At 45.0% G+C, this 11,344-nt stretch overlaps 2 protein-coding genes across 2 annotated transcripts; both read right to left on the bottom strand.

The window, feature by feature from the left end:
• Window positions 1-3,494: 3,494 nt before the first annotated feature.
• LOC109196317 (uncharacterized) lies at window positions 3,495-4,708 on the bottom strand. Its single transcript, XM_019350275.2, has 3 exons — window positions 4,619-4,708; window positions 4,251-4,533; window positions 3,495-4,159 (listed from the first exon to the last, which is right to left on the bottom strand). The coding sequence occupies exons 2-3, from the start codon at window positions 4,323-4,325 to the stop codon at window positions 3,512-3,514; spliced, it is 723 nt and encodes a 240-aa protein (XP_019205820.1). The 5' UTR covers window positions 4,326-4,533; window positions 4,619-4,708; the 3' UTR covers window positions 3,495-3,511.
• Window positions 4,709-8,148: 3,440 nt separating this feature from the next.
• LOC106098355 (platelet binding protein GspB-like) lies at window positions 8,149-11,107 on the bottom strand. Its single transcript, XM_019347203.2, has 4 exons — window positions 10,856-11,107; window positions 9,981-10,393; window positions 9,575-9,717; window positions 8,149-9,483 (listed from the first exon to the last, which is right to left on the bottom strand). Exons 1-4 carry the CDS (start codon window positions 11,105-11,107, stop codon window positions 8,660-8,662), a joined length of 1,632 nt encoding a protein of 543 aa, XP_019202748.1. The 3' UTR covers window positions 8,149-8,659.
• Between the last annotated feature and the right edge of the window lie 237 nt (window positions 11,108-11,344).

The raw sequence follows: 11,344 nt of genomic DNA on the forward strand, positions 1-11,344 counted from the left end.
TGGCACTTGCCACCCCATGCCACCCTTCCAGGCCCTGCAGTGAGGACTTTAATTTTATCCATCTGTTAAGCTGCTGAGATGTTGTTGTTGTTGCTTATAAATTCAGTGTGTAAGATTTCTGCATGGGATGATTTGATCAGATATCTTTAGTTTTAGATCAACTGTACAATTTATTTTGAGTATTTAATATTAAATAATTTCAGAATGCAACATCAAAACTGATGGTGATTTATAAATAAATAAATATTCCTCTTTTTTCCTTAAGCCAAACACAATATTCAGATGAGATGAAAATGACAGGAACATTTTATAACCTGGAGAAAAAATCAATATGCTTCATGTGTTCCTCTCAGAGGTCGAACCAGCTGTCGTCAGGTTTTCAAAGTCAAATTTGGTCTGAAACTCTTTTCATTCACACTTACAGCATCAGGGAAACTTCACAGTACTGATCTGCATCACTGTGTGATGGATGCATCTAAAAAAGTTGAAGGAAGTGATAAAAAGGAAACAACTCATTCAGTAACTTCAGCTTTCTGATGATCTGACAGAGTGAAGTGTCAGACGCTCTTCTTCTGAAGTTTAACAACAACATCAGGATTAAAGTCAGAATGAAAATCCTCCATTTTCTCTGTTTCTTGTCATGTGAGGACTGATGATCTTAATGTTGCTCTTTAATTTGAATTTGAACTAAAAACATACTCAACTTTATAAAACACCTTATGAAATACATATATTTACTAGAGTTGGATGTCTGGAGACCACTTTTACGTGGTCTTGGTCTTATCTTGATCTCGACAGACTTTGGTCTTCAGCTCTAAGAGCCGTGCTCACAGAGCGCTTTGTAGGGAATCAGAAGAGTCGAGTCCCATTGAGCGAGAGCCGGCTCCTCACTTAATTTGCTTTGGCTGCTCAGCTCTCACACAGTGGCTCAGCTGTGCTCCAGTCCCTCCATATTGTGGCCAATCACATGCGAGGATATAGGATAATATCATTATGTGAAAAACAGAGAGGGTGAGAGACGCGACAGTCAAGTGGAGCATCCGTCTGTCCTCTCAGTGAGTGAGACAGTAGACAGCGGTGAGGAGGGCTGTGCGAGTGCAACAACACATAAATATGCCTGAAACCCGTAAACAAAGCAGCAACTGGCTGCAGTTTAAAGACGTTTACGTCTTGACTTTGTCTTGGTCTTGTCTTAGTCTCGAGACCCTCTGGTCTTGGTATTGTCTTGGTCTTGGTTTAGGCGGTCTTGACTACAAGTCTAATATTTACATACACTAAATAATGTTGTGATTATCCATCTTGTTTGAAATGTAGTATTATTATTATTTTTCATCTGACAGGCCCAGCTGGGCTCGTCAAGGCAAAACATAATATTTGGTCTGCAGCTGAAGGATTTAATGGCACGCTTAACTGCAACTTATCTTTGTCTGGAAGCACAAAGTTCTTCTGTGAGGAAAAATGTGAGCGAGCAGAAGATATCCTCATTAAAACAGATGGAAGCAGAGCTCAGAGTGGTAGATTCAGCATGAAGTATAAAGATGGAGCTTCAGGAAGAGGAATTGTGTTTTTGACCTTCTCAAAATGATCAAGTGTGACTCAGGAATGCACAGGTGTGCTTTGGGAAGATCTTCTGCTCCAGATTCATACTTTGACTTTGAGGTCAGAGTTTTATATGGTGAGTTTTTAGTAAAGGTGAGTGGAATTGAAAATGTGGAGATCCCCCAGGTCTAATTTAGTAATGTGGACCACTTTTTGATCCAGCTGTTTAATTAATAAATACAAGCACGTTTTACCTGTTATTCCATTTAGGTGTCCATGTTATATGGCATGTGACAACTGTACTAAGATAACTTGAACTGAACTTTTAGCACCTCAGTGTAAAGCCTACAACAATATTCAATGATTTATTGATTTAAATTTAGGTTCTGCTAAAAGTAACTGAGTTTTACACCACCTCCAATTATCAAAGTCTAAAGCAAAATCTTGCTTTTGTTCAGATTTTCTTTTCTCTATAAATGATTTTGAGCATCAGTATCGTGGTTTATATCATGATTTGAATAGATAAAATGTACTAATTTAATTCCTATGATGGAGAGTAACAGAAGAAATGTTTGCCTGAGAAAGCTGATGATCTTCCAAGAGTCTCATCATGCTAAAAAGAAGTTAGTCACCTTTTTTTATATACCAGGCTCATCTTCTACCTCTGAGTTCTGAGAAATGCCTCAAAAAATAAGACAAATGAAAAAAAAACATTTGCACTCACACCAGTGAACCTCAAGGGTCTATAACGCTGCCCTTTAAGTTCATAGTATGAATGTTACGTTTTGCATGGCTTCATTAAATATGCAGCAAAAAGTTTTGATTCTCAGAGGATCAGGTAAGAATGTGTTTTTCAGATTTTTCTGATTTATTATGAAATGATAACTGTGCTTATTTGATCCATGAAATATAATCATAATATAACAGTGTAAAAAATACCCGACATACTAGTATGTTGTATGCTTGTGGGGTGTTTATCGAAGTGCTACACCCATGTGGCTGTACGTTTCGGCACATAGTTCACCAACTTTTATAGTAAGTCATAAGTACACAAACTTTTTCTTTTAGGTCTCCGGCTTCAGTATATACATATATATCTATCTCTCTCTCTCTCTCTCTCTCTATATGTATATATATATATATATATATATATATATATATGTAGGGAGAAACCTCAATGGTTACAGTTTTTTCTGAATGCTTAAACCCTAACTGTGATTCTTATAGCACAATTTCTAAAACTATTAATACTTATAGCAAAGCCACTCAATGAGTTTGGAAAACTAAAAGCACAAACACTGCTTTGCACTCAGTTTGCCATTTTGTAACACACACTTTGCAAACCTGTAGCTACAATCCACTGCACAGCACTCTTTTTGCAGAACTGTAAACACAACTCACTGCTTTACACTCAATTTCCAAATGATCAACACACTCCTAGCAAAACTATACGCATTCATGGCCATTATTTACACTATTTTGCCAACTGTCTGGCACACTGTCACATGTGAAAACTTTTTTAGATAATTAGTTCACTTACAGTTTTTTCTGATTGCTTAAGCACATTTTTTGTAACTATTGGCTATTTTTGCAAAACTCTACACACAAATAAGAAAACCTGTCACCCAATTATCAAAACATTGTAGTTCTCTTGCAAAAGCAAACACAGCTAGATTAACTCTTCACACCTTCGTAAAAATGGTGTTTGCGTATCAAACAGTACACACAAGCCATCATCTACTAAGCACACAATGCGCCAACTGCACACTGATGGTATGAATACAAAACACATCTGGCTTTTGCTTTCTCTGTGTACAGATGTCAATTTGAGGTCACACTGTCATAGTGTCATGTAAACATACAAGGATCCAAACTTCAAGTAATGGTGTTTATTCACACTCATCAAAACCAAGACAAAGTCAGAACACAAAATAGGAATTTCACAAAAAAAAAAGGAAAAAACAAAAGACAATCAGCCTACATCATGTCGTCTTTCTGGGTCCGGCCACAAAATTTCGTCCACATCGCATGCGATATCCTCCAGTCCAAGGCACCGGGGAAAATATCTCCTTGAATGCCGTATCCAGGCCTGACATGATGCCTGGTCAATATCTCCACATGCCTCCTCCATTGCCTGTAAAAGGGCTACCTGTTGATGAGGATGACGGTTGTACACTTTCCAGCGCCAGGCAGAGAAGAACTCCTCGATGGGATTTAAGAATGGAGAGTATGGAGGGAGGTTGAGTGCCATGAAGGATGGGTGGTCTGTAAACCAGTTGCGGACCAAAGCAGCCCTATGGAAACTAACATTGTCCCATATGATGACATATCGGGTCTGCTCTGGTCTCTGAACAGTGAGCATGTCATGCAAGGTGTCCAGGAATGCAATAATGTGTGCAGTGTTGTATGGGCCTATGGTTGCATGATGGTGAACAACACCATTCTGGCTTATAGCTGCACACATGGTTATGTTACCACCACGTTGTCCTGGGACATTGATGATGGCACGGTGTCCAATAATGTTCCTGCCACGTCTCCTGGTTTTACTGAGGTTAAAACCGGCCTCATCCACAAAAAGTAGCTCATGTCCCATTGCATCTGCTTCTAGTTCCATCACTCTCTGGACAAGACAAAACAAATGCAACACATCAGGCCCATGCACAGCACTACAGTATGCACTTCCAAATTCAGAACCAATGACACTAGCTTACCTGCACATAGTCATATCGCAGTTGCTTTACACGTTCTGTGTTTCTCTCGAAAGGAACTCTGTAAATTTGCTTCATTCTTATTCTGTGGCGCGCAAGTACACGACTTAGTGCAGAAATGCTTGCACTGTGTATATTTTGAAAGATGGTGTCATTATCAATTATGCGCTACTGTATTTCACGCAGTCTTATTGCATTATTGGCAATCACCATGTTCACTATATGGGTCTCTTGCTCTGGAGTGAACATTCTGCCTCTGCCCCCAACATCTGGATGTCTAGCAATTCTGTAAAGTAATAATTTCAGTATTTTTGCATGTATGGTACTGTTGTGTTTCTCATTAGAGTATGGCAGTGCTACAAAGTACTTACCGATTCTCATTTCGAAATGTCCTAATGATGCCTGCCACAGTGTAGCGGCTCAGTTTAGGCTGAACCCGTTGGCCAGCTTCCCTCAGGGTCATCCCACGGTTGATGACATGGTCCACTATTGTAGCTCTGATGTCATCAGTTATTCTGTTTCTTACTCTTCTTACCCTTCCTCTTTCCCCTCCTCGTCCTCTTCTTGCTCCTCCACGTCCTCTTCCTCCAACTTCTTCACCTCCACGTCCTCTCCCTCGGCCTCCTCTGATTCTCACTCTTCTCACTCTTGCTGCTCCTTCCATTGTACTCCACACAGACAGCTTACCTGTATTATAGTGCTTAGGCTGATTGCAAAGTGGACCAATTATCTAAAACAGTTTTCACATGTGACAGTGTGCCAGACAGTTGGCAAAATAGTGTTAATGATAGCCATACATGTGTATAGTTTTGCTAGGAGTGTGTTGATCCTTTGCAAACTGAGTGTAAAGCCGTGAGTTGTGTTTACAGTTCTGCAAAAAGAGTGCTGTGCAGTGGATTGTAGCTACAGGTTTGCAAAGTGTGTGTTACAAAATGGCAAACTGAGTGCAAAGCAGTGTTTGTGCTTTTAGTTTTGCAAACTCAGTGAGTGGTTTTGCTATAAGTATTAATAGTTTTAGAAATTGTGCTATAAGAATCACAGTTAGGGTTTAAGCATTCAGAAAAAACTGTAATTCAAAAATATTCAATATTCAAAAATATCTTCACATGTATGCAAGTGTATTTTAAGTGCAGGAGGACAATTAAGATACAGAATTTAATGTTAAACTGAAATTATTAAAACTGGAAAGTGTTGTGATTCCAACATTTTTATTATTAACTTGGCTTAAGAAAAGTAAACTTGCTTGGGTTACAATGAAAAGCTCACAATCCAGCCCTGTAAACAACAGGTAGAAATTACTGTGTGGTATTTTTTGTCCATATTTAGAAGAAACCTTTTCTTCAAAACTTCAAGTCCAAAGTTAGGAGCAGTCTTTTTCAGCTGGATCGTGGTAAAAGTTCAACAGGAACAAAGTGAAAGGCCTTGCTGAGGTTCGTGTGGCAGTTCAAATTGAACAGTTTCCAAAGTGCAAGGAGAAGAGTTTGAGTTGAAACCAGTTCCTCTATAGTTCATTGCAGGCTGTGTCACTCAGTTTGTTTTTCAGAACCTACACCTTCATTGATAGGCTGTTCCCATTCAACTCCATCAGCAGGAGGGCACACCTCTTTGCCACATCACTAAGAGCTTGTAGCACAGTGTAGCCTTCTGTGATGACACAATTGTCTTCAGGTGAATCTGCAAAGTCTGCTCCTTCATGTCTGACAACATAGGCTGTATCCCAATTCAGGGTCTGCAGCCTTAAAGTACGCAGCCTTAACGGTCCACAAGGGCCGCGTACTCAAAGACCGCTAAGGCCGGAAGTGCGAGGCTTGTGAAATGGGACGGTTTAGCCTCCGTCGCGCTGCCCAGGTTGCCTAGCAACCATGATAGCTGGAAACGTGTGGTTGACAGAAATGAAGGAGAACATATTTTGACACTGTATATATAAATGTATTATATATAAGAGACAAACATTGTTCTTTCAATATGTTGGCATTACTAAATTTGTCTCAGTGCTTACTTTAAATATCCATGAAATCATCACATTCTCTGTAAGACTAAAAGGTCAACTATTGAACGGCGTATATTTTAAAGTAAAGGCTTTAAAACCAAGTTAGTACAAACGTGACTAATGTCACATAACTCTGCCGACATGTGGCCAGCAGTAATGTTTTAATGTTCTTTGTTATTAAACATTTGCACATAAATAAGTGACATAATATTCAGTACTTACTTTTAACAGTTTACTCTTCGGTCGCTCCTCTTCTGCCATTTTTTTTTCGGCAAAATTATCCACACCCACCGCCGCGATATGCATTCTGGGATATGTTGGGCCACGAAGTCTATAGGGCTTTGAAGCGTGATGTCACGGGGGTGGGCGTGGAAAGGATTTTGGCCCGATCCGCCATTTTGGGGGTCTAAAGCTCTTGAAACAAAGCGCAAGCGAAAAGGGAGCGAAGGCTGTGTGGTCCGCTGCAATGTTCGATCGCACGACCGGCAAGAGAATAAGCTTGAAAAGGGTTTGTCTTTTCATTCTTTCCCAACCTGGAAGCAACATGAGGCAGCTCGTGTATCGATGTTACCAAACGAAGGCGTCTAGTCTGGATAGCAGCTGTGAGACGAGCTGATATCCAGCTCTCTTCCATCTCCAAATATCTGTTGGTGCTCCACAGTTTCATTCCGGTAAGTTCTAAATATGTTCACATCACTCTTTATAGCCTATTAGTTTTATTTTCGATGCGCTCTGAGGTCATAGCAAAGTAGAACAAACATCCTACTGAGTGATTTTGCGGAACTACCTTCTCTTTATAGAGTTGCTAATTATTTGGCAATATTGCAGCAAACCAGCCTATGAAATGGATGAAACACATCGTGACTGGGTTCCAGCGCTACACAAGGGACCTGCTTCAAACTTACCACCATGCCAATCAGATTACTTCTTCCATGTGAGGGTGAAGAGGTGACCCTTCAGGATAAGATGGTGAAGGTTCGCTGCGTTTGGTGAACAGTGTGGTAGTAAAACCAGGGAAAATGAAACTTGCTCCTGTTAAATATTCTTAAGTCTTATGCTGTATAAATAGTGGTATTTTTTTTTCAAAAGATACAGTAAATAATGTTAGTAGTGGGTGATATCGTGTAAACACTGTCATGATTTTGTGTAAACATTTTGTCATTTGTAAACTATAAATGACATGGATTCTACACTGTAACTGATGTGATTTTCTATAAAGTGGTTTTAATTAAAAAAAAAAAAAAAGGAGGCAAAAATTAGTTTGTTTCTTTATTAAATTTTTGAACAGTAGTACTCAGTACATATTCAGTAAATGCAAATTATTTACATGGCAGTGCACTTCAGGTATAAATCTAGACCCCTATATAAAACATTATGGCATTATAGCAGTGACAACTCCTCCACAGTAGCAGGTGGGATTTTTCTTTTTTGAGGACGGCTCCTTTTACCTTTCAATACGGATGGTCTGTTTATGTTTTGATCAAGAGCCTTTTTTGGGCAGCTGAAGAGGAGAAGTCTATCTTATGGCCAACCTCTGGCTGTATCTTGGTCATATTACCAGGCAAAACCCAGTATGGAGGTTCATCTGTAACAGTCCTCGTGCCACAGATCCGCACTGTTGCTTCTACATTAAACAGAAGAGCAGTGACGTGGATGCAGGTCTCTGTGACTCCGGCCATACAGGTGCAGTGGGCGGCTTCAACCTTCCCTGTGATGCTCACAGTGACCCATGGCTGCAATGCTGGTTCAGTCTTTGAGAGTGCAGCACCTGAAACACACACAGACAAAGTTCATTTAAAGACAAGAACTATGAGCCAAGGCCGACACAAATGTGTTTTATCTACTTTATCTGTCACGACTGGGGCAGCAGTCGTGTGATGAATAAATGAGGACCCAAGATGCAGACGGTGATGGAGATGCGAGTGGAGGTTTATTTACAGTGAAGATAACAGAAGTGAGGGCAGGACTGAACATAAACCTAAACTGGGTGAAACTAACAAACAAACCTGGAACATAAGGTCAGCGGGAGAAACTCAGAGATGGCAGATGAGGACAGCAGAACAGGGAGACGTAGAGAAACATAGGGAATGAACACAGACGACGCGACGAGGAGCACAGGCAGACACGCAGTATAAATACACACACCAGGTAATTAGGAAATGGCAGACAGGAGGGGACACAGCTGGAAATGATGGACCTAACGAGACACAAACCTACAAAGTAAAACAGGAAACTCACAGACTGTTTTACACAACCAACTGGGGACATGAACAGAACACAAAGGGGAGACACAGGTAGGAATGAAAGAAACACACAACTCAAACCCTAAGAACAGATACAAAATCAGAATAAACTAGAAGAATGATAACAATAAACTTAAAGCGCTGGGTCACTGACCCAGGACCATGACAGTACCCCCCCTTCAAGGGCTGGCTCCCGACAGCCCCAAAACACAAACGAACCGCCAAGCCCGGGCGGGCGGTGGGAGGCCCAGGACGGAGGGTCCAGACCAGGACCAAAACGGAGGCCGCAGAGTCCCAAACAAAACGTTCACAAAACACACAGGGGAGCAGATATTGAAACATAGTTCAGGTGGCCGGCCTGGAGGCCGATAGTGCAGAAGGCCATGGTGGCGCGCAAACAGTTCAGGAGGCCGTCCACGCGAAAGGCGGTGGCGGCCACAGAGGTCCGGAGGCCGGCCACGTGGAAGGCGGTGGCGGCGACAACCTCGTTCAGGAGGACGCCCACATCGGCGATGACGACCATCCAGCGGCCTAGAAAACGGCCAGTGAAAATGAGATGCCGGACGTGGACCGGATGGCGACGTGCCAGCAGAACCAGGCAAGGACGAGGAGAAGGATGAGGCAGAAGCTGCTGCTGAAGCCGAACCAGGCGAGGCTGGAGCTGATGCAGAGGCCGGGCCAGGAGAGGCTGCGGCAGGTGCTGATGATGACGACGAAGCCGCTGCTGCAGGCGAGGCTGAAGCCGATGAGGAGGCTGGGCCAGACGAGGACGCAGACGAGGAGGCTGGGCCAGACGAGGACGCAGACGAGGAGGCTGGGCCAGACGAGGACGCAGACGAGGAGGCTGGGCCAGACGAGGACGCAGACGAGGAGGCTGGGCCAGACGAGGACGCAGACGAGGAGGCTGGGCCAGACGAGGACGAAGGTGAGGCTGAAGCTGAAGCAGGTGATGCTGAAGGCTCTGAAGCTGGCCCAGGCGAAGGCACGGAGACAGAAGCAAAAACTGTAGCCGGCAAGGATGAAGAGGCTGCAGCTGGCGGCGCTGAAGAGGCTGCAGCTGGCGGCGCTGAAGAGGCTGCAGCTGGCGGCGCTGCAGGCGACGGCGTAGGAGCCGCGGATGCTGGTGCAGGCGGTGATGGAGCTGCTGCAGCCGCTGGTGCAGGCGGTGATGGAGCCGCTGCAGCTGCTGGTGAAGACGAAGAGGCTGCAGCTAGTGAGGATGCCTGAGACGAAGGCGCTGCAGGCGGCGGCGTGAAAGCCGGAGACGAAGGCGCTGCAGGCGGCGGCGGAGTGAAAGCCGGAGACGAAGGCGCTGCAGGCGGCGGCGGCGTGAGAGCCGGAGACGGTGGTGCTGCAGGCGGCGGCGGCGTGAGAGCCGGAGACGGTGGTGCTGCAGGCGGCGGCGGCGTGAGAGCCGGAGACGGTGGTGCTGCAGGCGGCGGCGGCGTGAGAGCCGGAGATGGAGGCGCTGCAGGCGGCGGCGGCGTGGAAGCCGAAGACGGAGGCGCTGCAGGCGGCGGCTTGAGAGCCGGAGATGGTGGCGCTGCAGGCGGCGGCGTGGGAGCCGGAGACGGTGGCGCTGAAGGCAATGGCGATAGCTGGATGGGCTCCTCGGTCCCCCCAGCGAAAATAGGCTCAAAACCAGTGGGCATGAAAGCCCCTGGCATACGCAAAACAAAACCAGTAGGCACGTGGGCCTCTGGCACACACGAGGAGGGCTGTAGCTGCACAGAGCCCTGACCCTGCTCAGGCAGTGACAGCCGGGTGCAGTCCACAGCTGGCAACTTGGCCTCCAGGGGTCCAGAGTTAGCTGAGGGTTGTAACCCAGCCTCTGGGGAAGCCCTGGAGTGAGTAACAGTCTCTAATGTTGTCAGCTTTAGAGGAACAGGTCCATTTTGAAACAGTTTGTCTCCCTGCTCAGAAACAGCGGTGGAAAAACAGTCCGTTAAGGGGTGCACGGGCATAGCTTCCTGTAGAGGGGCGAGTGAAGATCGTGACTGAGCCATGGGCTGAAATGTGGGTTGTAGTGATGCTAGTGGTGATGGTAGCTGAGTGGCTGGCTGAACAGGTAATTGTGCTCCTAGGGAGGCTAACGGTTGAGCTACAGAATAGGAAGCAAATGGCTGCGCTACTGACTGGGGAGCTAACGGCTGAACACAAAACTGAGCTGGAGAGTGGCAAGAAAGTCCAGGCTCGGATGGAGCAGCAGAGACACAGTCTTTAGGTTTAACAGAAGGTTTATAGACACCCACTTGGGAAGGGTCCGTTACCACAAAGGTAGGTAATCTACACATACTGTCTCTCATCCCACTCTGAATAGCCCCAGAAAACAAAGTCCCAGAATCTGGGGAAGCCAGAGTATCCCGCTCACTCACCGCATCTGGCTGCTCGAAAGTGAACGTAGACGGGTGATGAAGTCCGAGATCCAAAAGGAGAAATTCCTGCTCCCATGGATATAGCGAGCCCAGAAGCCATGGGAGACCGGTCACCAGACGCTGTAGCCGCCTCTCTATAGCGCGCTGGGACTTGTAATCCTGGCTGTCCAGCCACAGGTTGATGAGCTCTTGAGTGGCATTGATGAGATTCTCCCGTAGCTCCTTAGACAGGTTAAGTGCTGCTGGGTCCATCTTGTGGTCGCGTCGTACTGTCACGACTGGGGCAGCAGTCGTGTGATGAATAAATGAGGACCCAAGATGCAGACGGTGATGGAGATGCGAGTGGAGGTTTATTTACAGTGAAGATAACAGAAGTGAGGGCAGGACTGAACATAAACCTAAACTGGGTGAAACTAACAAACAAACCTGGAACATAAAGTCAGCGGGAGAAACTCAGATATGGCAGATGAGGACGGCAGAACAGGGAGA

Source organism: Oreochromis niloticus, linkage group LG3, assembly GCF_001858045.2.
Source record: "Oreochromis niloticus isolate F11D_XX linkage group LG3, O_niloticus_UMD_NMBU, whole genome shotgun sequence".
Lineage (NCBI taxonomy): Eukaryota > Metazoa > Chordata > Actinopteri > Cichliformes > Cichlidae > Oreochromis > Oreochromis niloticus.

Excerpts from the sequence above, each read along its gene's own strand:
- LOC109196317 (XM_019350275.2), bottom strand. The coding sequence starts at position 4,325 with ATGAAGCAAATTTACAGAGTTCCTTTCGAGAGAAACACAGAACGTGTA. Across the intron at positions 4,160-4,250 it reads TGCGATATGACTATGTGCAG|AGAGTGATGGAACTAGAAGC; the intron begins GTAAGCTAGTGT and ends TGTCTTGTCCAG.
- LOC106098355 (XM_019347203.2), bottom strand. The coding sequence starts at position 11,107 with ATGGACCCAGCAGCACTTAACCTGTCTAAGGAGCTACGGGAGAATCTC. Across the intron at positions 9,718-9,980 it reads CCGCCGCCTGCAGCGCCTCC|CGCCTTCGTCTCAGGCATCC; the intron begins GTCTTCGGCTTC and ends CGCCGCCTGCAG. Across the intron at positions 9,484-9,574 it reads CGGCTCCTACGCCGTCGCCT|TTTTTGCTTCTGTCTCCGTG; the intron begins GCAGCGCCGCCA and ends TGCCGGCTACAG.